We start from the raw sequence: 21,822 nt of genomic DNA on the forward strand, positions 1-21,822 counted from the left end.
CTGTGCAATATGAGTCAAGAGGTGGGAGTTGCTGGACTACATTCCTTGAGGGATTAATGATGCGAAAGATAAATGCTTGGTTGGCACGTGTACAAATATCTCTCAAATTTAGGGTTGCCATATTTCAAACAGTGAAAATCCAGACAGAAAAATTGTTGGACATATGGCAACCCTGCCCTAATTACAGAAGAAAAGAAAAAAATGGGTGCCAAATTCATACAAAAAGGAATGTGTGTTTCTCCTTAAACTACACTTGTGATGCCTTGGATTTTACTTCTGAACCAAATCTGCCTGGTTTTCTTTTAGCATCCCATGTGATAACTGACCAGACCGAGCTGAGGAAAATCAAGTGCATGGAGAAGGCAGGAATCAGTATAACGAGAGAGCTGATGTGGTGGTGGGGAGTGAGACTCGCAACCGTCCAGCAGTTGTTTGAACTTCTGCAGGAACTTCAGCTCTATCGGGCAGCACAAGTAATTGCAAACTGTGAGTAGCTGGACTTCTTTCTCCGGAACTACCTAGCAGTAGTTGCTTATAACAATTTAGTGAAAAGCTTGTTCGTCAACTCCCGTTGCCATTGTCGTTCCTTCTAGAGCTGAACTCCGTTCCAGCAGGGGCTGCTGGTTTTGCAGCCAGAATTGGGTCACTAAGCAAAAAGGGAGCTTGCTTAGGTGAACCCTGAAAGCAAAGAACTAGGGGACTACAAACAGAAGACAGGAAATGTACATATGCTTGAGGCCATGCAAAGGAAAGGGGAGGGGGAAGGAGCAGGAAATGAGTGAAGCTGAATGTTGGAAGAATCAAGACAGATGAAAGTCAGTACTTATTCACGCAGTGTACAGTGGTACCTCGGGTTACATACGCTTCATGTTACATACACTTCAGGTTACAGACTCCGCTAATCCAGAAATATTACCTCGGGTTAAGAACTTTGCTTCAGGATGAGAACAGAAATCGTGCTCCGGTGATGCAGCGGCAGCAGGAGGCCCCATTAGCTAAAGTGGTACTTCAGGTTAAGAACAGTTTCAGGTTAAGAACGGACCTCCGGAACGAATTAAGTACTTAACCCGAGGTACCATTGTATAGTTAAACTTTTGAACTTGTTCCCCTATGGTGCAGTGATGGCCAACTACCTAGATGGCTTTAGAAGATTAGAAAAATTAATGGAGATGGCTGTGAAAGGCTACTAGCCTTGATGGTTGGAGACAGTAATGCTTCTGAATACCAGTTGCCAGAAATAAAAATCCAAGCAATATTTTGTTAGGGGTTTCACTGCTTCTTTCTAATAGCAAACTCGGGAGGTTATGTGTCGACAGGTTTGGAGCTAAAACCAGATGACTGAGAAACAAGTGGAAGATGTTTGTATGCTTATGTAAAGCTCATGATATGCCAAAGTATGAAACATTTAAAAATAAATAAATCCAAAATGGGGCATGCACTCCAAAAACCCCCCCCAGCCCTGTGAAGTCTGAGCATGCTCAGTGGTCTGTGGAATGTTACGTTTTAGTTGGAAAAGCAAAATGGAAGGCTTGGAAGCGGAAAATGAATTGGGTTGATTGTAGTTTGTATGGTATCCTTGAAGAATATGTAGCTGCCTTGAATCCTGAACAGTCACAGTTCTGTTGGGGATTGAGGATACACTGCAATGTTTTTTGCTGTATTGCATTTTGTTTATTATTTATACCTTCCTAGCATGGCCTTTTATAGCCCCTCCTACCTGATGACAAATATTGTTTTCTTTAGGCCGACCTTTGGTTTGTCAGGTTGATTGCTTTCCCCTGTTGTTGGTTGGCAGTTTTAGTTAAGTTGGTTGCTGTTCTTTATCTGTTATTTTTTCCTGTTTGTTGATACGTTTGTTTTCATTATATTGTAATTTGTTGTTTTACCGTTGGCTCCCCTGGGCTCTTTATAGTATGAAAAAGCAGGAAAAAATACCAGGGTACAAGAACCATTGTTTCTAGGTATGTCTGTATAGACACCAGAGTTGGGTTCAGATGTAACAGGAACTGTGGTTTTCCATTATGAGCATGAACCGCAGAAAGCTTCAGGCTGCCTCCCTCCCCACTCCTCTTTTGTACACCAGAGGAGAGTATACACTTCCAAATGTGATTTTAAACTAACCACAGTTCCTGTGAAGCTAAGCCAGAGTCAGACTATAAGCCCTCTCTGTGGAAACCTTACGTTGTGGAACTCCCCCTGCCACACACACAGAGGTGTGTGCAGCCCCTTCACAATTAAAGTATCTGTATTTCAGTGAATGCTGAATACATTTTTTTTTTTGTACATAGAAATATGGTTTACTGATATACATCCCCCCTTCACTGCTTTCACACCTGCACATTGGTTAAGAAGGGGAAGTAGCCCTTCTTTGAAAGGGGAAAGAAGAGGGCTGCATTGCCATGCTAACCACAGAAAATAAAATAATATTTTAGACCAGCTTTTGCTTTAACTCATTTTCTGTTAACACCATTTTCATTTGGGCTCATCATAGGCTATATGAATTCCTCTGCACTGTCCTTTTTTGAATGAAAAATACAGTAATGTGAATGTGGCCATTGAAAGTGATGCAAATTGGGTACATCTGATTTAAATTTCCTGTAAACTTTTACACACACACACACACACACACACACACACACACACTGTACTATGCCCATAGTGATAAATTTCATAAATTAGACAGGAAACAAGCTGGGATGTTTTCAGTCTTTTCATTAAAAAAATCTGTCATCCACTGGGTTCAAAATTGTTGCAAAACAATTTTGACAATATGGCAGTGTGCCTTCAATGCTAACGTGAGACACTAGCAGCTAGAGGAAGAATGGATGGTGGTGACTCATGACTTGCCTATTATGCTGCTGTTCTTCGTTGCAAAATCTAGAATCCCCCAATTAGTTTACTTGCAGCATGCCAGCAGAGCATTGCTTTCTGGTGGTGAAAGAAGAAAAAAAGAGTGTCATCAGGCTGACAGAAAAATCTTACATGTACATCGATTATAGGGGGAGGGCAGTTTCAGATTTCAGTGGCACCCTGTGTGATGCTGAAATCTGGCTCCCCCCTGCCTCTTACCTTCCTTTTAAAAAAAAAAAATAAATTATTCATTTTACAATACAAAAATATAAAAACACATAACAAAGTTTTTCACAAATACATTTTTTTGGGCTTCCCTCAGCTCTTCTGCAAATCCTCCGTGCCTCTTACCTTCCATTGGACTTCACAGTTGCGGTGTCCCAGAAACTCAGCACCCAGTGCGACCGAACCAGTCACACTCCCATAGATCCACCTTTGAGGGCAGGGAGATACATTGCTATTATACCAGTGGAATGGCTGCCCTATCCTGTACTTGCTGAGACCAAGTGCAGAAAGGAAAAACACCCAACAAGAAAATGCAAAATGGCTTAACAATGCTGGGTATGCCCTCATCTCTAGATACACCGCCAGATTCCATCAGTCAGGGCCAGGGGCATCTATGACACCCACATGATGCCCACCCACAGTGGGAGCCAGTTAACGCAACAGACATGCACCCAGCACATACCCATTGAACAAAACACACACACACACACAATACGCAATATGCTACTAGAGTATTCCCCAGGACGTATTTGCTGTTTTGTTGTATGTGGTATTTCCTAGAACATTTGTCCACACTGTTGGGATTGGATTCTGGGTTACATCCAGAATAACACTGTAGACCTGTATGCATTTCCCTGGGAGTGAGTTCAGTTGAACTTAGTTGGGCTTACCTCTGAGCAGGCACAAATAGGATTGGGGTTAGTTGTACTTTGTGTTCCTTTGAGCCGGTTCTGGAATCCCCCACCTTCGGCTGCCCGTTTTGGTGAGTGGGTGGGGCTCATCTACCTATCAGCCACCTAATGTCACTAGGGTGTCAGGTGACCCACTCTAGCAAGCCATGCTAGGAAGGAGAATCCAAGTCCAGTCAAGTGGTGCTTGAAGTTACCACCGATCAGTTAGTAGGCACTGACTTCAAGCTCCCCTTGCAGCTCTGCTGTTTTCTGGGATTGGCTGCATTTTGGAATTCCCCAAGGGGAATTCTGTAGCACAGCCTGTGCCAGGTGACAGCAAGTATCCCTTGGCAAAGCACAGTCTGGAACTCATTGGATGTTGGGTGTGGAACAAGTATTGTGGTTTGATGAAAATGGCTTAGTGGACCACACTGGGTTTCCCACTGCCAGTCTTGAGCTAAAGCCTTACTTTGGAATTACCCAGAGGTCCGGCGGTCCGCCACTCCCGTGCCAGAAGGGAAAAAACAGTTCCAGAGACTTCTTGGTCAGAGAAAAGAGATTTATTTAGAAACACAGCATGCTGGGGCAACCAGCAGAATCACTTCTGAAAAGACTGGCTGCGCCAAAGTGCACATCAGCAGACACTCTTATAGGTAGAAAACACCCTTCCTTTCTTAAACTCCCCCAAAAACTTTCTCCAATCAACTGGCAAGCTTTCAACTTATTTCCTTATATGGCATATAGGTGTTTAGCTAGCTAAGCCCCCTCCCTCCCTTGTTTGTGTGTTCTTCTCTTGCGTTACTGCAATAGGAAGCTGCAATAGGAAGCGGGCCCCTCGCTCTGTCTGACCACATACGGTAAATAGATGCGGTTTCTGCTTAGCTGGCAAGCACAGGAAATGGTCTTGCTGCTGTTTGCTAGCAACTGCAAAGCAAGATTAAGAGAGGATTTACTGGATTTATTTCAGGTACAGGGTGCAGGGATTACTGATAGCAATCCCCTTCCTTAGGCACAAAGTGCAATCCCTACACCTCTCCCTTCACTCCCTCCTCTTCTTATGAACAACCTAATACTTAGGTTCGTTCTGGTCGCTCGGGTTCATAGTATCCCTGGAGGAGAGCAATGAGGGTCATGACACGGGGCCCCATCCTGCGGGACATCATCTTCCCCATCATATTTTGCATACATTGCATCAAGCAGGGCATACAGAAGCAGAAAAGCAGTAAGATTATTCCTACCCACCAACCCCAATCTGTCCATGGCTCCTCCCACCACTCCATCTCTTAACCCTGTAAGGCCAACTGAAACTGTGCTTCTATAAACGCCTCACCCGTAGGGGTGGGTCGCCAAAGTATCTCCTCCTCCCCTATTACTTGAAGCAACTTTCCTGCTACCCAACCGTCATGAACGCAAATTGCGTAACCCCACGGTCGCCTATAAGAATCGTAGATATAATGGCAACCACAAGAATAAACCCAAGCGTTCAAGGGACGTTCAGAAGGGGTCAGCACGTCAAGAGGGGTAAAATTGTCTGGGCTTAATAAAATCAGTCCAGGGGGAGCTGCGCCTGGATTGTCTGGTTGTCGGGTAACTACGGTGGGAGCGCTGCCTGCGGGCGCCCCTCCCATCCACCTTCTTCAGCCGTGCGTAGAAGGGTCAGCGTCCAGAGTGACCCTAGCAGGGCGGTCGTCTAGCGCTCTTCTGGAGATGGTTAGCTTCAGAGGATCATCAGGATTTGGTGTAACTGTCCAATCTAAAATAGCCTTCTTCACTTAAGTGTGGTGGACCCAAGGGGTGATGCCAGTGACTTTAACAGCGGTGGGTGTGGACAGCAGGACAGTGTGAGGACCCTTCCAACACGGTTGCAGAGGTGTCTGGGCCCAGTCTTTGATCCACACTTCGTCACCCGGCTCGAACTGGTGCAAGGGCTCGGTCAGAACACACGGGGTGCGTTCGTGGGTCCACCTATTAAGAGAAAGAAGAACTCGGGAGAGTGACTGCACATAGTTATCAAGCTGTACATCTCGAGTGACGTGAGGAGTCAGTAACCTAACATAAGGGACTGGTCTTCCAAACATTATTTCAAAGGGTGATAAGTGGGTACGCTTTTGGGGTAGGCTTCTGACCCGTAATAAAGCAAGGGGTAACATTGATACCCAGTTTGAACCTGTTTCCTGGGTTAGCTTGGACAACTGATTTTTCAAAGTCCTGTTCATTCTTTCTACCTTTCCTGAGCTCTGAGGCCTATAGGCAGTGTGCAATTTCCAATTGATTTGCAGAACTTTTGCTAGTTCCTGCAACACCGCATGAACAAACGCTGGGCCATTATCAGAGCCAATAGTTCTGGGCAGGCCATAACGGGGTATGATCTCCCTTAGGAGACACCTTGAGACTTCAGAGGATCGCTCAGTTTTAGTGGGCCATGCCTCAACCCATCCAGTATAGGTGCACACCGCCACCAGCAAGTAACGGTGCAGTCCACAACGAGGTAATTCAGTAAAGTCCACAACAAGATCTTCCATGGGTGCAGTTCCAATATGTTGGACTCCCGGGGGAGCCAAAGGTCCTGTTCTGGGGTTGTTCTTTTGACATAGCAGGCACTTCCTGGAAATCTGGGCTGCCAGTTGATAAAGGTGGGCTATGTAGAAGCACTGCCTTAGCTGTCTGGTTGTGGCATCTGGTCCCATGTGGGTGGACTCATGGTATCTCTGAGTAATCTGCCGAGAAAGGGACTCTGGAATCCACATTCTGTCAGCATGAGTAAGGTACCATCCTTCTTTGGACATAGTCAGTTCCTGGGCATCTGCGGTGTCCCTTTCCTTCTTGGTGTATATTGGCTTATCAGCGGTATTCAAGATCCTCTCAGGGACCAGTGCTCCAATAACTGATGTGGGAGCTGGTTCCCGGGCTGCTTCCTTGGCCACTCTGTCTGCTAGTCGATTTCCTCTGGCCACTTCCCCTGGTCCAGTTGTGTGTCCATAACAGTGTACCACTGCTACTGCCTCAGGTTCCCATACTGCATCCAGGAGGTCCAATAAGGCTTGTGGGTGGGCCACCTGATTTCCTCTGGAGGTAAGCAAACCTCTTTCCTTCCACAAGGCTCCATGGGCATGTAGAGTCAGAAATGCATACTTAGAATCAGTATAAATGTTTATCTTCTGTCCCTTTGCCAGGTTCAGGGCTCTGGTGATTGCAACTAGTTCTGCTAGCTGGGCCGATGTTCCAGGTGGGAGTGCCTTTGCTTCGATCACCTGGTCTTCCAAGGCTACCACTGCATAGCCTGCTTTTCGCTGTCCAGCCTTAACAAAGCTGCTTCCATCCACAAACCACGAAGGCCAGTGGGGGTTTGCTTCAACAAATGGGAACTAACAGGCCTGCTGAAATATTATTCGTGCATCTGCTCCTCACCTTCTCCTACCGGGGACAGGGTAGCTGGGTTGAGGGCGGTGGTGACCTGAAACTTCAAACGCGGATGCAACAATAACATCTGACACTTTCTCATCTTTGCTTGGGAGAGGAAATAGGTACCCTTCATGTCAAGCAGAGCTGGGACTGCATGCGGGGTCACACAAACAGTGTCTTGGCCAAAAGTAAATTTGTCTGCTTTGTTCAGTAGGGTGGCTACTGCCACAACTGCTCTCATGCACGGCGGTAAGCCTTGTTCTGTAGGCATCAGGCGCTCAGATAGGTATGCCACTGGCTGTTGCCAGCTTCCCAATTTTTGGCACAAAACCCCTTTCGCCGTCCCTTGGTCCTCATCCACAAATAGAGTAAAGGGTTTCTTAGGACTTGGGATGCCAAGCGCTGGGGCTTGCTGTAGTGTCTTCTTCAAATCCACGAAGGCTTGCTGTTGTTCTGTGCCCCAAACAAAGGGGTCTCTCTCAGTTCCTCTGGTTGACTCATGTAGAGGCTTGGCAATGATGCTGTAATTAAATATCCATATCCTACAAAATCCTGCAGACCCCAGAAAGCCACGGAGTTCTCTGCAGTTCTTTGGCTCTGGTATCAGGATAATAGCCTGCTTCCTTTCTTCACTGGTAACAAAAGGGGTGTTCCACTGTGATTGGCATTGCCTCAAGATCCTATGTTGGAGCAGTCGCTCTAGATGCACCCACACTCCTTCAGTCGCCCTTCGTGGGATGGGATACTTATTTACTGCAACAGGATTGGCAAATGGCTTGGGCTTCACGATTATTGGTGGGATATTCTTTGCCATTCCTGGGGGGTTACCTTCAGCCCATACTGTGGGGTTCACTTGTTCCAGAATACTGGCGGGGATGGGTCCCTCCTCTTCTTTTACCATCATGAGGCGCCAGTACTCCCTCAGGGGTGCCTCCACAACCAGTTCCCTAAGTGGCATAGTGGACAATGTGGCTTCTCCCGATGGCTTAAAAGTAATTTGGGCTTGCAACTTTACCAACAAATCTCTTCCTAATAATAGAATAGGGCATTCTCTCTTCCAGTGCCCTTCCTGTCGGCAGATGGCGCACTGACTCCGTCCGAGACGGCTTCGCCCTCCTCCCCAGGCATTTCCTCTTTTCTGAGGGGTGGGTGTGGTAGCCTGTAATGCCATCAACTTCTCTGTTTGATACTTCTCCTTTTTTCTCTGGGCCTCCTCATCTCTCTGATTGTAAGTGGTTTGAGCTAACTTCAACATCCATTGCAGCCCATGGTCGATGCACCCCTCATGCTTCTGGATTTTTTTTTTCTTTTGGCGAATATCGGACGCTGCTGAGCTACAAAGGCAGCCTTTATAATGGGGCGTTGGCAATATCATCTGGGTTCTCCTCAAAGGTAGGGTTCTAATTTCTCCAATTGCACACATCAGCACTTGAAAAAGGCACATGTTGGACTGTATAAGTGCATGGTGGTGCTTCCCCACCCTGTCCTGGGGGGCTGGTGGGTCATACACTCTGCGTAGAGGCATCATTGCAGTCCCACCCTTTTTCTGTGCCTTATGGGACTTATGGAGGGACGCCCTGGTTGCTGCTTCTATTCATTTCTTTCGCATAGGGTTGTACATACTGTTGCAATCTCAATTGTCTGATACTGTGTCCACATTTTTCCTTTCTTTGCTAACTCAATTAGTCCCTTCATAAACTCCTCATCATCCTCTTCCTCTTCGCTCTCTAATTCATCAACCTTGGAGGGTTCAGGCTGAGGGCCGGCTCCTCCCTGGTCCTGGGGCCCTGGGCCTGGGGGATTCGCTAGAGGGGCAGCTGGTGGAGCATAGGGTGGCGGCGGTTTAATGACTTCCCCCTCTTCTCCTTCTTCTCCTTCCGGCTCTGATATCGCCGGGGGCTTTTCTGACTTCCCTGCCGGTCGGACTGCACAAATTGTATTTTGTGGGGCGTCGCCTCGGCAGGCTTTCAGCCACGGTGGATTATTTTCTACATTGATTTTCCAGGTAGAAATATAAGGGATCTGGTCTGGGTGGACGTTCAAGTTATTTTGATATAGTGGGTTGATTAGTTGCAAATTAAATCTGCCCTCCGAGGGCCAATTAGTTCCTTGGGTGGGCCAATCAACCTCCTCTCTCTTCTCAATTTGAACCCAATCATCATGCTTCGTAGCTGCTTTCCAGTTGGTTAAAAAGCATTTCAGAGGACTACGTTAGCTTGCCCCAGACCCCATTTTTCAGATACTCCGCTCCTAACCGGGCTTAAGATCCTTTCACACACCAACCACTACAGGCTGTGACTTGGCGAACTCGCGTTGCCAAGAAATGCACAGCCCTGCAATCGCTCGGCCAAGGGGACGCTAAGCCCCGGCCCACACTTGACAATTCAACCACTGGAGTATCTGACATGCAACATACAAAACACAAATCCCTTCCCCTGTTTGTCCTCCTTCCGGCGTCAGCCTGCTGACAGCCAGACCCTTTCCTGGCGGCACTTTACTGCTCACTGCCAGGCGAAGCTGATCGGGCTTCGTCCCTTGCCCTTCCCTTAGGGCTTACCTGCTCCGCTGCGGACTCCTTCGGCCGTCCTCTTTTCTCTCTCGACTGGGTGTCTCCACTCCGGAGCGGTGTGGCGATCTCCCCCCACGAACTGGCAGGGTGGCGCCTGGAGGTCGCGAGCACCTGTCCTGGGTTGTTCACCTCAGTCGAGTCTGGCCCCTCGGCTGGAAGTGGGGACCTCTTCCCGGCCCAACGCACCAAATAAAGCCTTACTTTGGAATTACCCAGAGGTCCGGCGGTCCGCCACTCCCGTGCCAGAAGGGAAAAAACAGTTCCAGAGACTTCTTGGTCAGAGAAAAGAGATTTATTTAGAAACACAGCATGCTGGGGCAACCAGCAGAATCACTTCTGAAAAGACTGGCTGCGCCAAAGTGCACATCAGCAGACACTCTTATAGGTAGAAAACACCCTTCCTTTCTTAAACTCCCCCAAAAACTTTCTCCAATCAACTGGCAAGCTTTCAACTTATTTCCTTATATGGCATATAGGTGTTTAGCTAGCTAAGCCCCCTCCCTCCCTTGTTTGTGTGTTCTTCTCTTGCGTTACTGCAATAGGAAGCTGCAATAGGAAGCGGGCCCCTCGCTCTGTCTGACCACATACGGTAAATAGATGCGGTTTCTGCTTAGCTGGCAAGCACAGGAAATGGTCTTGCTGCTGTTTGCTAGCAACTGCAAAGCAAGATTAAGAGAGGATTTACTGGATTTATTTCAGGTACAGGGTGCAGGGATTACTGATAGCAATCCCCTTCCTTAGGCACAAAGTGCAATCCCTACACCTCTCCCTTCAGAGCCACTGTTTTTGCGGAATCCACCTAGGAGTACAAAATAAGAAGCTTCATTAACAGTAGCTTCATTGTTCATGCTAACTCTGAGGTGCCAGGGTGCAAATGAGACTGCATATTTAAATTGCAACTATTTTTAGTTTTAAACTGACGTTTAAAAAAATGGAAACTCGTTAATGCCCAGGCCTTAAACAGGCCAACCAGTATGACCATTGCAGTGATGTGACCGCCCACGCTGAAAATTTAATTGTTCCAGTTACTTTTCCAAATCAAATTGCTCTCTGTGCGCACTCGTCCCTGATGCACAGAAAAGAATTCCATTATCTGTTGCAATTCACGCTGATTCACTCCTAGAAAATGTGAACAGTGTTTCTGAGTAATCCTAGCGTATAAAGCATGCCAGTTTACCTCTTCGAGAAAAATAACCTGCTTTTCCTGCTTTTTTACATGCATCTATATTTCTAAACATTTTTGGCATATAGTGGAGAGGATCTATTCAACAAGGTTTCATATTCCTTTAGCAGCATGGGACTTCTTTCTTCTCCAGATTTTTTAAAGTTCACTACAAGGAGTGCAGCACTTCATTAAAGATGTCAATAGCTGCACAAGTGTTGTTGTGTTTGCTTGGGGCACACAAAGAAGGCCTTAGCAGAGGGACTAGCTGGCCTCTGCAAAAATATCGGAGACACCGGCAAAATAATTATATTTGCTGTTCCTCTTTGCTTTCCTCAAGGGAAATTTATTTGGATCCAGCTGAAAGGATTGAATCAACTCAGTTCAGCTGAGTCCTTGTGCTCCTGATGTTTACCTTAATTAGGAAAATGTTGAAAGCAAACACAGGGTTGTACTGATCCTCATTATCTTTTATGATTGCAAGTGCCTCAGTAGTCTTAAACCTCTGGCTTCAGGAGAGATACTGTTAAAGTCCAGTTTATTAAAATATTGTCCCGTTTTTTAAAAAAAGCATCAACAATGACGGCAAAGAGTGATGTACGCATTTTTGCTTATGTTGTAAAGTACAGTGTCCATGGCAATTGAAGTGTAGGCGGGTTCATGCATGACCCAAGAGGTCTGCAATGTCATGCATACAATCTGGCTTCGGCCTACAATGCCTGGTGTCAGGAATGAGCCAGCTCCTAGTGGAACTTTACAGCCGGCTGCAGAACAGAGAGGGTTAGAATTGACGCAGGCTGAACAGTGGTCAGCGCAGACTCTCCTGGACCTTGGAATGCCAGTTGCCAAGGCAACGACTGAGAGCAGGCTAGAACACAGCCAAAGCGCTCAGGAAGCTCAAACAGGCGCGAACAGAGATGAATGCAGTCTGTCATAACTGGAAGAGGTTGGAGCTGATCCAATCTCTCCTAAAAGTCATTGAATGGGAGGGCTGCTCAACAGTGAGCAAAACAAGAGACGTAAGGGGCGACGGTTCAATATATTCTGTAGGAACCAGAAGGAGCCTTCAGAAGGGTCATCTTGAGTGATAATGTCAGCGGTTTCGTCCAGAGCTATCCAGAGCTATCTGCTTGTTTTTGCAATAAATATTCATTTTTAATTACCTATGCTTACTGTGTTATCAAGCAAGGAACTGGACTCCTCACACCTACATATATAACAGCAATCATTATTTTTCATTATATGATGAGGAACGCCCTGTGTAATGCACTCCCATCAGATGCCAAGGCAATAAGCAACTATCTTACTTTTAAAATACATCTGAAGGCAGCCCTGTTTAGGGAAGTTTTTAATGTTTAATGTTGCATTGTGTTATTAATTTTAGGTTGGGAGCTGCCCAGAGTGGCTGGGGAAACCCAGCCAGATGGGTAGGGTATAAATAATAAATTATTATAAATTATTATTATATTCAAAATATTTTTAAATTGACTATAACAGGGCAGAATGGGGGCAAGGTGGGCTTATGCATTCTCCACTGATGCACGCAGGGGCCAGGAATGGAATTCCCATACAAAATCGTTCCCGGCTGTATGTAAAAGTATGTAAACTGGTTAAACATTCATTTTGATACCTTACAGCTAATTCATTATGCTCTGAACAAATAAGCGGTTCATGATACTCCCCTCAACACCAAACCTCACAATTTAAGTGATTGCCATTTGTTCCTGGCGCTGCAATTTGGCAGCAGCAAGACCTAGTATAAAAAAAAATTAAGAAGAATTTGTGAAGGTTCCCTAAACATAGCAGACACACATTGTGTTAACATAATAAAAAGGAGAAAAGCAGAGAATCTTTCCTAACTATAAAACTGAGACAAAACTCAAACCCTCCCTACCAGTGATAAACACGTATCAATATCACTCATAATAAAACCACAATCCTGCAAACAAAAGCTCGGCAGTGTTTATCCGAAATAACAAATTATATATTAAAGGTAAATTCTAATGAGAATTGCAGTTTATGATCTTCATTTCACATTTCTTTTTCTTGATTGTTTTCCTGTCTTTTTGAGTCTTCAGTCAAAAAATCAATTGTGTAAGCAACTTGGCCAAGTAAGGCTTTGCCAGTGCCCTTGGTCTGTGTTTGATCCTGCCCCATCCCTATCTCTGTGAGACTTACAGTGCAACTCAACAGAGGCATAGCTGGAGGGGGGGGCACGCCAGGCATGCCCCTGTCCCGGGGGCCCAAGCAGCTAGCTACACCACTGACTCAACATAGGCACCTCCGCTATGGACCTCTGCAGACTTCTAGGGAGGAAAAGCAGAGCTCATGCGTGATTTTTTTGAAAGCGGCAAAACCAGCATACTATACTGTTACATGCCACCCCCAATCTCCATAGCAGTGTGAGATTCCAGGGAGTTTCAGGCGCTCTTTACCCACCAAGGTCTGAGTTTCCTTTTGGACAATGAGGCACAGCAGAGACTTACACATACAGTGGTACCTTGGGTTACATACGCTTCAGGTTACATACGCTTCAGGTTACAGACTCCGCTAACCCAGAAATAGTACCTCGGGTTAAGAACTTGGCTTCAGGATAAGAACAGAAATTGGGCTCTGGTGGCAGCAGGAGGCCCCATTAGCTAAAGTGGTGCTTCAGGTTAAGAACAGTTTCAGGTTAAGAACGGACCTCCGGAACAAATTAAGTACTTAACCTGAGGTACCACTGTATTTACAACCTGAGCCTACAGTGGAGGGGTTCAAAGCACTGCACTCCAAGCAGGTTTGCTTTCTCCCATAGCTGCAGCCTTGGATTCAAACTGCCAACCTACATTGTGCTCTGAATCCCGCTTTCTCCAGCCTGCCACCGCTTGCAAACTGCAACTCCGCCCCCCCTTCAGTTTACATCATCCCCAAATGCAATCCTGAAACTCCCTCCTAGAAACTGGCATTGTGTTCTGCTCCACCTGTTTGCTGGCTGGCACATAGTCTTAGCTTTGCTAATGCGTTTCTTAATGGCTCATCACCCTTCTCTTTGTTAATGGCCATCTCGCTAGGCAATTACGTCATCAGTAAGGCAGCCTGGCTTATATTTGAACGTTTGCTGGGGATTCAGGGGTTAAAAGGTCTGTCGCCCACATACTCATAACAATGCCTTCTTCCTCCTGTTAGCAGTTCTGTTGGAAAATCTTTATGCCTAGGCCAACCAGTGTGATACTGATGGGAAGAAAGGCTGAATGAGTGAGATCTTGACTGCTTGGGGGGGGGGGAGAGATTGCATAAACATTGCACAAGCAATACCTGTGTGTGTGTTCACCTTTATATCAGCCTCTCCAACCTGGTGTCCTCCAGATGTGCCAGCCAGCATGATTAGTGTTCAAGGATTATGGGAGTTATAGTCCAAAACATTTGGAGGGAACCAGGTTGTACAAGGCTATACAGTGGTACCTTGGGTTAAGAACTTATTTCGTTCCGGGGCACCACTTTAGCTAATGGGGCCTCCTGCTGCTGCCGCGCCGCCAGAGCACAATTTCTGTTCTCATCCTGAAGCAAAGTTCTTAACCCGAGGTACAATTTTTGGGTTAGCGGAGTCTGTAACATGAAGCGTCTGTAACCTGAAGCGTATGTAACCCGAGGTACCGCTGTGTGTGTGTGTAAGAATAAATAGTTATGCCCTTCCTCCTATTAGTGGTAATAAAATTACCAGTGTGGACCCTCAACATCAAAACGACCCCAACACCTATGTTAATTTGATCAAATATACATACATAAGCTTCTTACCTCAGGCCCTGACCACTACTGGAATGTGGCCCCTGCCAGGTTGTCCAGAAGGGAAAGCAGCCCTCAGGTTGGGAAAGGTTTCCTACCTCTGATGTATAGGATTACACTTAGTCATCCAAAGCAAACATTAACTAATTGGTACAGGTGTAAGATTTCAAGGTGCATTGGATCATTGTCATATCATAAATAATTATGCTTGACTCTTTTTATTGCTTCCTTGCCTTGAGGACAGTGTCAGAAATCTCTACTGGATTTAAGTGAATTCAATATATGGTGATTTCCCCTCATTCCCTCTCTTTCTCTCATTCTCATTCTCTTGCTCATTCTCTCTCTTACTCTCTCCTGACATGCAGTATTTTTTTAAGTTGTTGATTTTATGATGTAATTCTGGAATTTCCAAAGTATGCTCAGAAGGACAGGCGACCAGTTTTCTTCCAGCGTGGTCTTTGGTTGCTGCGGGGAGGGAAGGAGGAACGAATGAATCTTCAAGCTGTTTCTCCCCTCAAAAAAAAAAACAAAAAAACAAAAAAAAAACCGATGTAAATTACTTCTTCTCTGCTTTTCTAAGAAACTTGCATTAAAAATAAAGCCCAGACAAATTGGAGAAACAATAACCTACAATACAAAGATAATTTAAAAGTTGGCAAAGAACAATAAAAGCATTAGACACAGCCATAAAACACCTTATGAGATGGTTTGTTGTGCAGTAAATGTGCTGCTGCTGCTGTTCGTTGCAGGGAATCCAAATGTCTTTCCCAAAATAGCAGTTGTGCTTAAAAAGAATCTGCATTTAAATTACAGCATTTTGTTGCTGGAAAGATTACCCCCCCCCCCGTCAAGGATGTACAGTGGTACCTTGGGTCAAGAACTTAATTTGTTCTGGAGGTCTGTTCTTAACCTGAAACTTTTCTTAACCTGAAGCACCACTCTAGCTAATGGGGCCTCCTGCTGCCGCCACGCCACTGGAGCACGATTTCTGTTCTCATCCTGAAGAAAAGTTCTTAACCCGAGGTACTATTTCTGGGTTGAGTGGAGAACCCCACCTGAGGGTATGTTCACATTACCGCTTTTAAGCTTAAGTTCTGTGTGTTCCCCTGCCGCCCCATGTGTACGAACCACTTAGCAGGCTTCCTCAACCTCAGCCCTCCAGATGTTTTGGCCTACAATTCCCCTGATCCCTAGCTAGCAGGACCAGTGGTCAGGGATGATGGGAATTGTAGTCCCAAAACATCTGGAGGGCCGAGCTTGAGGAAGCCTGACTTAAGGACTCCAAGCTGGTTTGAGAAAAACTCATTATACAGTAGTATTTTATAAAATAAAAAGGAAGTACAGGATGCATATGCATTTTGGGTGACATTTGAACACGGATTAGAAACAGCACTGGAAACGTGCAAGTGCACAGGAACTGAAAACGCAAACACAGCCTGAGTCACATTTCCATTTCTCTATGTAAGTCTGATCCATATCCTGCTACTTTAACTCTGTGTGGTATATTCACTTCGCGTGTGTTTTGATGCTGCTTTCACAGGGAACTCACTTTCGTTACCTACTGATTCTGCAAGGACTCCTTTAGAGACCCCTCAACAGGAAAATGCATCACTGCATCCAACTGGGAACAAAAATAAGGCCACAGCAGGTGAGACAGAAATGCCAGCACTGCCAAATTCTGGTACAATACAGGCAGGGATGAAAACAAAACAAAAAATGTTTTCAAACTTTCGTGAAGTTGTACAAGGAAGTGGTTCTCAACTGGTGTTAACCACATGCGTGCAATGACTTAATTCCCAAATGTGTCATGCCCTAAAGTTTCAAGAAAGTTCTGAGTATTCTCGGCAGCTGACTATTTACTTAACCTTTGATTCTGCTGGAAGAAGTGAGAAAGTTGTCTGTGCTGCAGTAATTCTACAGATGCAATACTGAGCCTGGTCATTTAATAGTTGTGTAAAAGAGAATTTCAGGAGATGGTGCAGAGCTGAGAAAGGCTCAAAAGTTCTTTTTTCTATGTGACTGTTGAAGGTACAAGATCCCTGAATATAGTAGCACCTAACCTCTCCCTCCATCAAAGGAGGGTCATTGCATCTTACACATAGTACCTGAGTTTAAATGGCAAAATAATTGTAGGATTCATCAAATAAATGACACGTGCATATTTAAATTTCCTGAAATAAATATTTGGGTGCTCATTGGGAAAATAATAGGCCCTTACCTTTTCGTGAGTTACGGAGAGACTTAGCCATTTAAACCAGCGGTGGGGAGCAGGTGGCCCTCCAGATGTTATTGGACTCCATCTCTCAGCAGCAGTGTCAGTGGTTAGTCCGACAATATGTAGAGCATCACAGGTTTTCCAATCCCTGTGGTTAATTTACTTTTGACTAGACAATGCTCTAAACAGCTTTGGGCCATTCGTAATTGACTATATTTTTTTTGTAAACCGCTTTGTGGTTTTCTATAGTCAAGCAGTATATAAATTTTATATAATAATAATAATAGTAATAATCTATTATTTATGCCCCGCCCATCTGGCCCAGTTTCCCCAGCCACTCTGGGCAGCTTCCAACCGAATATTAAAAACACAATACAGCATTAAACATTAAAAACTTCCCTAAACAAGGCTGCCTTCAGATGTCTTTTAAAAGTAAGTTGCTTATTTCCTTGACATCTGATGGGAGGGCGTTCCACAGGGCAGGCACCACTACTGAGAAGGCCCTCTGCCTGGTTCCCTGTAACTTCCCCCATGCTTACAAATATCATACAATGGTGATCAGTGAGGGAACTGCCAGAAGGCCCTCGGCGCTGGACCTCAGTGTCCAGGCTGAATGATGGGGGTGGAGATGCTCCTTCAGGTAAACAGGACAGGCTGTTTTGGGCTTTAAAGGTCAGCACCAACACTTTGAATTGTGCTCAGAAACATACTAGGAGCCAATGTAGGTCTTTCAGGACCGGTGTTATATGGTCTCGGAGGCCACTCCCAGTCACCAGTCTAGCTGCTGCATTCTGTATTAATTGCAGAAATAATAGTAATATTGTTGTACATTGTCGAACAGCTTAGCTCCTGAATGTTTGGACTCATGAACATTGCAAAGTCACTATTCCAGTTTGCGAGCTATTTTTGGAAGCCAAATTTCCAATGGGGCTTCTGCGGCTTCCGAATCAGAAGCCACACTTTGGTTTTCGAACGTTTTGGAAGTCAAACGGACTTCTGGAATGGATTTCTTTCGACTTCCAAGGTATGACTGTAGTGATCTTTGCCATCTTAATCTGAACACATTTTAAAAAAAAAATAAAGTAAAAATAAATGCTACAGCTAAGCAGCCATGAAGTGGTTTGTAATACTGTACTTCAAATTAGTGCCTTAAGGTTTCCCCGCTAACCAATATGTCTGAAAGGCTACAAAATGGTCAGATGATATGTAACCACATTGATAGCAGAGAATGTTCCATTTCACTCTGTGGACATTACTTCCAAGCAAACATGTAGAGGATCAGAGTGGCAGAGAACATGATAACGTGTTCTTTTGTTGGAACAACTGGTGTGAAATGCTGGAGGACTTCTAACCCTGTGATTTTTTTGGGTGGACACAGATGTTCAGAACAAAACAAATCTATTTCTTGTGGGGCCCTCAAGGTTGCACAAATAGCCTGTTCTTAAAGTACCTATTTTTGTCACTTTCAGATCCTGCTCTAAAACCAGATGCACATTTGTTTCCTCTATCCCCACCTCCAACTTCTATGGACCTTCCACATTCTTTACGTTCAAATCCACCAGTATTGCAGAGTGTCAAGGTAAATGTTAGATTCATAGATTTAGGAGGGAAAATTAAAAATCATCCAGTTGACCCCACTGAAAGTTCTGCTATCAAAACGGCTTGCACCCAAGTTCTTCCTAATTTTCAGTCAAAAATCCTTGTTCTTGTTTGAATTTGAACTTGTTGGTTTGGGTGCAGATTTATACATATAAATAAATTGTTTTTTTAAAAATCGTGTCCAATATTTTACATATTTTTGTAACTTGTCAGGAATAAGCAAGGACCAAACTGCATGTTATATTATTCACTCCTTTTAAAAAGCATGACTAAACTAGCCACTGTTGCTTAAAAGAAAAGAAGCTATGTGGGACCTTGATTCAATGTCCTCTTGAAGTGGATCAGAGCACAGCAGTGATTTCCCATTGAAATTCACCCTCCCTCCCCAGGTGCTATTTGCCCATAAAAATGCTGTTTCATATCCTTCAGGGTCAAGTAGCAATGGATCTGTTGTTTGACAGGTGTGGCATCCCCTTGGTGGTATTCAGTGGAGTAACCCTGCTATGTCTCCTCTCTCTGAAATCTCTAGCCTGGCAGTTCTCCCATCCCTCAACAGGAAGATATACCTAATCTCCTCACTGCAAGCCTTTTGTGGGCTCCAGAAGAAGTGGAAGCTGTCACCAGTGGCTTCAGTGAGGAAAACCGAATTAGTGAAGGCATGTTTGCCATTGCCTACAAAGGTTGCCGGGACAACAATTTATACGTGGTTAAAAGACTAAAAGAGGTAGGTGACTTTCTTCATTTAAGCCATAAATTCAACAAAAATTAGAAAAGCTGGTTAGAAATAGGTGTGCCACTGAATTCTTACAGTGGATTCTTGAAACTCCCCCTCTCCCCCTCTTAAGACCTCTGTTGATTTGGTAGAAGCCCCACAAGCACAGAATTGGAAAATCCTATGGAAATAAAATAAGTACAGTGTAATTAAACCCAGTGTTAACCATACAGAGAGGATGGCTTAGTGTCCAGGCCCTAACCAGTCTGACAGGTTAGAAGTGCAAGCAAATACATGTGAGGCTAAATTCATGGCTAAGTACATGCTAAGGTGTCAATCCAGCAAGCGACACGCTCCCCTCCACACACTTTCTTTTCCATACATGGGATAAGCACAGCTGTTAGCACCGCAAGCAGCTGGAGTCCTGAGATATTTGTGGGGGACAGGACACACACCTGAGTGTCCGAAGGAGGTGTCAAAGGCTCAGCAGAAGGCAGTGAACTGGGTGTAGCTGGAGGGATGGGATGCTCCTCTGCTAACTGCCTGATCCTTCCCTGTCTTCGGGCCTCAGGCATGAAAAGTCTTCCTCTCCATGCCTGAGGCCACTGGGTCCCCCCTCCCCCCGGATCAGACACCTATTGAGGTTTCGAAATAATGACCTGGAATACATTGGGACATTCCCCAAGACTCTCCAGCACCAGCTCTTTGAGTTCCTCCCACTCATCCTCCGGCTCTTATCACCCCCTCTATGACACCTCCATAGGGCTCATGGCACTTAGTTGGATATCCCCTGTATGGATTGTATGACATTTGTAAGGTGCTACAGGGAACCAGGCAGAGGGCCTTCTTGGTAGTGGCACCCACCCTGTGGAATGCCCACCCATCAGATGTCAAGGAAATAAGCAACTATCTGGCTTTTAGAAGACATCCGAAGGCCCGTTTAGGGAAGTTTATAATGTTTAATGTTTTATCACTTTTTATTATTATTAATATTCTGTTGGGAGCCGCCCAGAGTGGCTGGGAAAACACAGCCAGATGGGTGGGGTATAAATAAATTATTATTATTATACACAAAGGAGCAGATTTCTAAGGGGTTGGTATACTGATTAAATTAAAAGATATCAAAGTTAAAATACCAACTACATCACCTCCATTCTCAACTCAACATTTTAATATTAGGTTCAGATTAGTGCTACTGAAGCTTAATTATCTGCTTAAGATAGCGGACAGTGGATATATGGTTTATTAGAATATATACATATATTCATCATTTAAACTGAGTTGACTATTGGGGCAAGAAATAAATGTATTCTCTTTTTATGCTTCACAGCAAAATCAGACACAAAAACTATTCCGTACAGAGGTACAGATCTGCTTCCGGTATGTAGCTACACAAAACTTGATGGTGTCTGCTCAAATGGCTTCAGTTTACTTTGTGTTTGAATTATGCAAATGAGCCTCTCTAGGAGCTCTAGGACGCATTGGATCTTTTAGCCCCTGCAGCATGTTTGTGTGTGTGTGTAAAATTTACCATTACATGACAGAGAATGGTAAATAAGTGGAGGCTGTTTTAGTATTTCTCTCGTATGTAAGTCAAATGCACACATTCCAGGCTGTTACGCAGTCTTTGAATATTCATTGATGCGCCTTTGCTTGTTGTAAAATCTTTGAAAATAATTAACTGTGATTAAAAGCTACTTGTCTGTCAGAATCAAAGATTTTCCCCTTGATGTCCACTGCACTCAAGCTCTGGGCATTTCCCCAGTCCGCTTGGAAGGGGAACAGATGTGCATTTTTTGGACAGCCAATAGCTCAAGGAATCCCTGATCTAGCAAGATCCAGCTCGAAAGCATGAGAACCTTCCCTGACTCACCCAGATTGTTCCTGTAATTCAGGGTACACGAGCTGATGCACACCCCTAACAAATACACTGAGATGCAGCTGTTTATTTATTTATTTATTTATTTGATTCCATTTATGAAACACTTCCCATGAAATATCTCCAAGTGATCTCACAGTAAAAATGTTAACAGTTTTTAAAATCCCATATCTATCTGTCTGTCTGCCACCTTGTCCACACTTCATATGTAAAAATAATTTCAGATTCAATACAGATACCAGCTCTTAGTAACTATAAGAAATAATTTTGTGTTCCCTCTGTAGCATGCAGTAGAAAAGTGTCAAGTAGGTATGTGTGTTTGTCTGCACAGTTTGATGGAGCTCCATCAAACTTATGTAAAAATAAGTCCCTGTGCTGCCTTAAACACTTCAGTTCAGTTTTAACATAGCAGTAAAGTTGTAATGCAAATATAAGCATGTCAGAAGGGTTGTCGACATACACATATTTTTAGACTTTGAAAGTCATTTCAGTATTTGGAGCAGAAGCCCTTGACTGGTTAGTTTACTTCACGTGCAGGAAGCAGTAGTGATGAATTGAGGTGGGGGGGTGCATAAGCCTGAGGCATATTTCCGTTCTAATCTCACATGGCAGTGTGTAGAGCGAGAGAAACATCTGAAACATCCAAGACTTAGTACTCTCTACTGACCGAAAGGATTGCATACCAAACTGTGAAGATCAGGGCTGGCATAACCCATTTTGCCGCCTGAGGCAGAACAGGAAATCTACCCCCATCACTTACCTCCACTGTTGCA

At 44.7% G+C, this 21,822-nt stretch overlaps 1 protein-coding gene and 1 long non-coding RNA gene across 13 annotated transcripts in view; one reads left to right on the top strand and one right to left on the bottom strand.

Annotated features, from left to right (window-relative positions):
• IRAK2 (interleukin 1 receptor associated kinase 2) overlaps window positions 1-21,822 on the top strand; it is a 39,518-nt gene that overhangs the window by 4,088 nt on the left and 13,608 nt on the right. For 7 of the 12 annotated variants that reach the window (XM_083600969.1, XM_083600972.1, XM_083600973.1 and 4 more), the window contains exons 2-6: window positions 307-486; window positions 16,185-16,292; window positions 18,329-18,438; window positions 18,988-19,182; window positions 20,501-20,550. In XM_083600969.1, coding sequence (XP_083457095.1) covers window positions 307-486; window positions 16,185-16,292; window positions 18,329-18,438; window positions 18,988-19,182; window positions 20,501-20,550 — 643 coding nt within the window. The remainder of the gene's footprint in view (window positions 1-306; window positions 487-16,184; window positions 16,293-18,328; window positions 18,439-18,987; window positions 19,183-20,500; window positions 20,551-21,822) is intronic. The other 5 variants (XM_083600974.1, XM_083600975.1, XM_083600965.1 and 2 more) reach the window with 1 other exon arrangement.
• On the bottom strand, window positions 2,656-13,359 carry LOC310757434. Its single transcript, XR_014545204.1, has 3 exons — window positions 10,481-13,359; window positions 3,202-4,189; window positions 2,656-3,069 (listed from the first exon to the last, which is right to left on the bottom strand). It is a non-coding gene; the product is annotated as an uncharacterized lncRNA (long non-coding RNA).

This window comes from Podarcis filfolensis (genome assembly GCF_964270895.1).
Source record: "Podarcis filfolensis genome assembly, chromosome: 2".
Classification (NCBI taxonomy): domain Eukaryota; kingdom Metazoa; phylum Chordata; class Lepidosauria; order Squamata; family Lacertidae; genus Podarcis; species Podarcis filfolensis.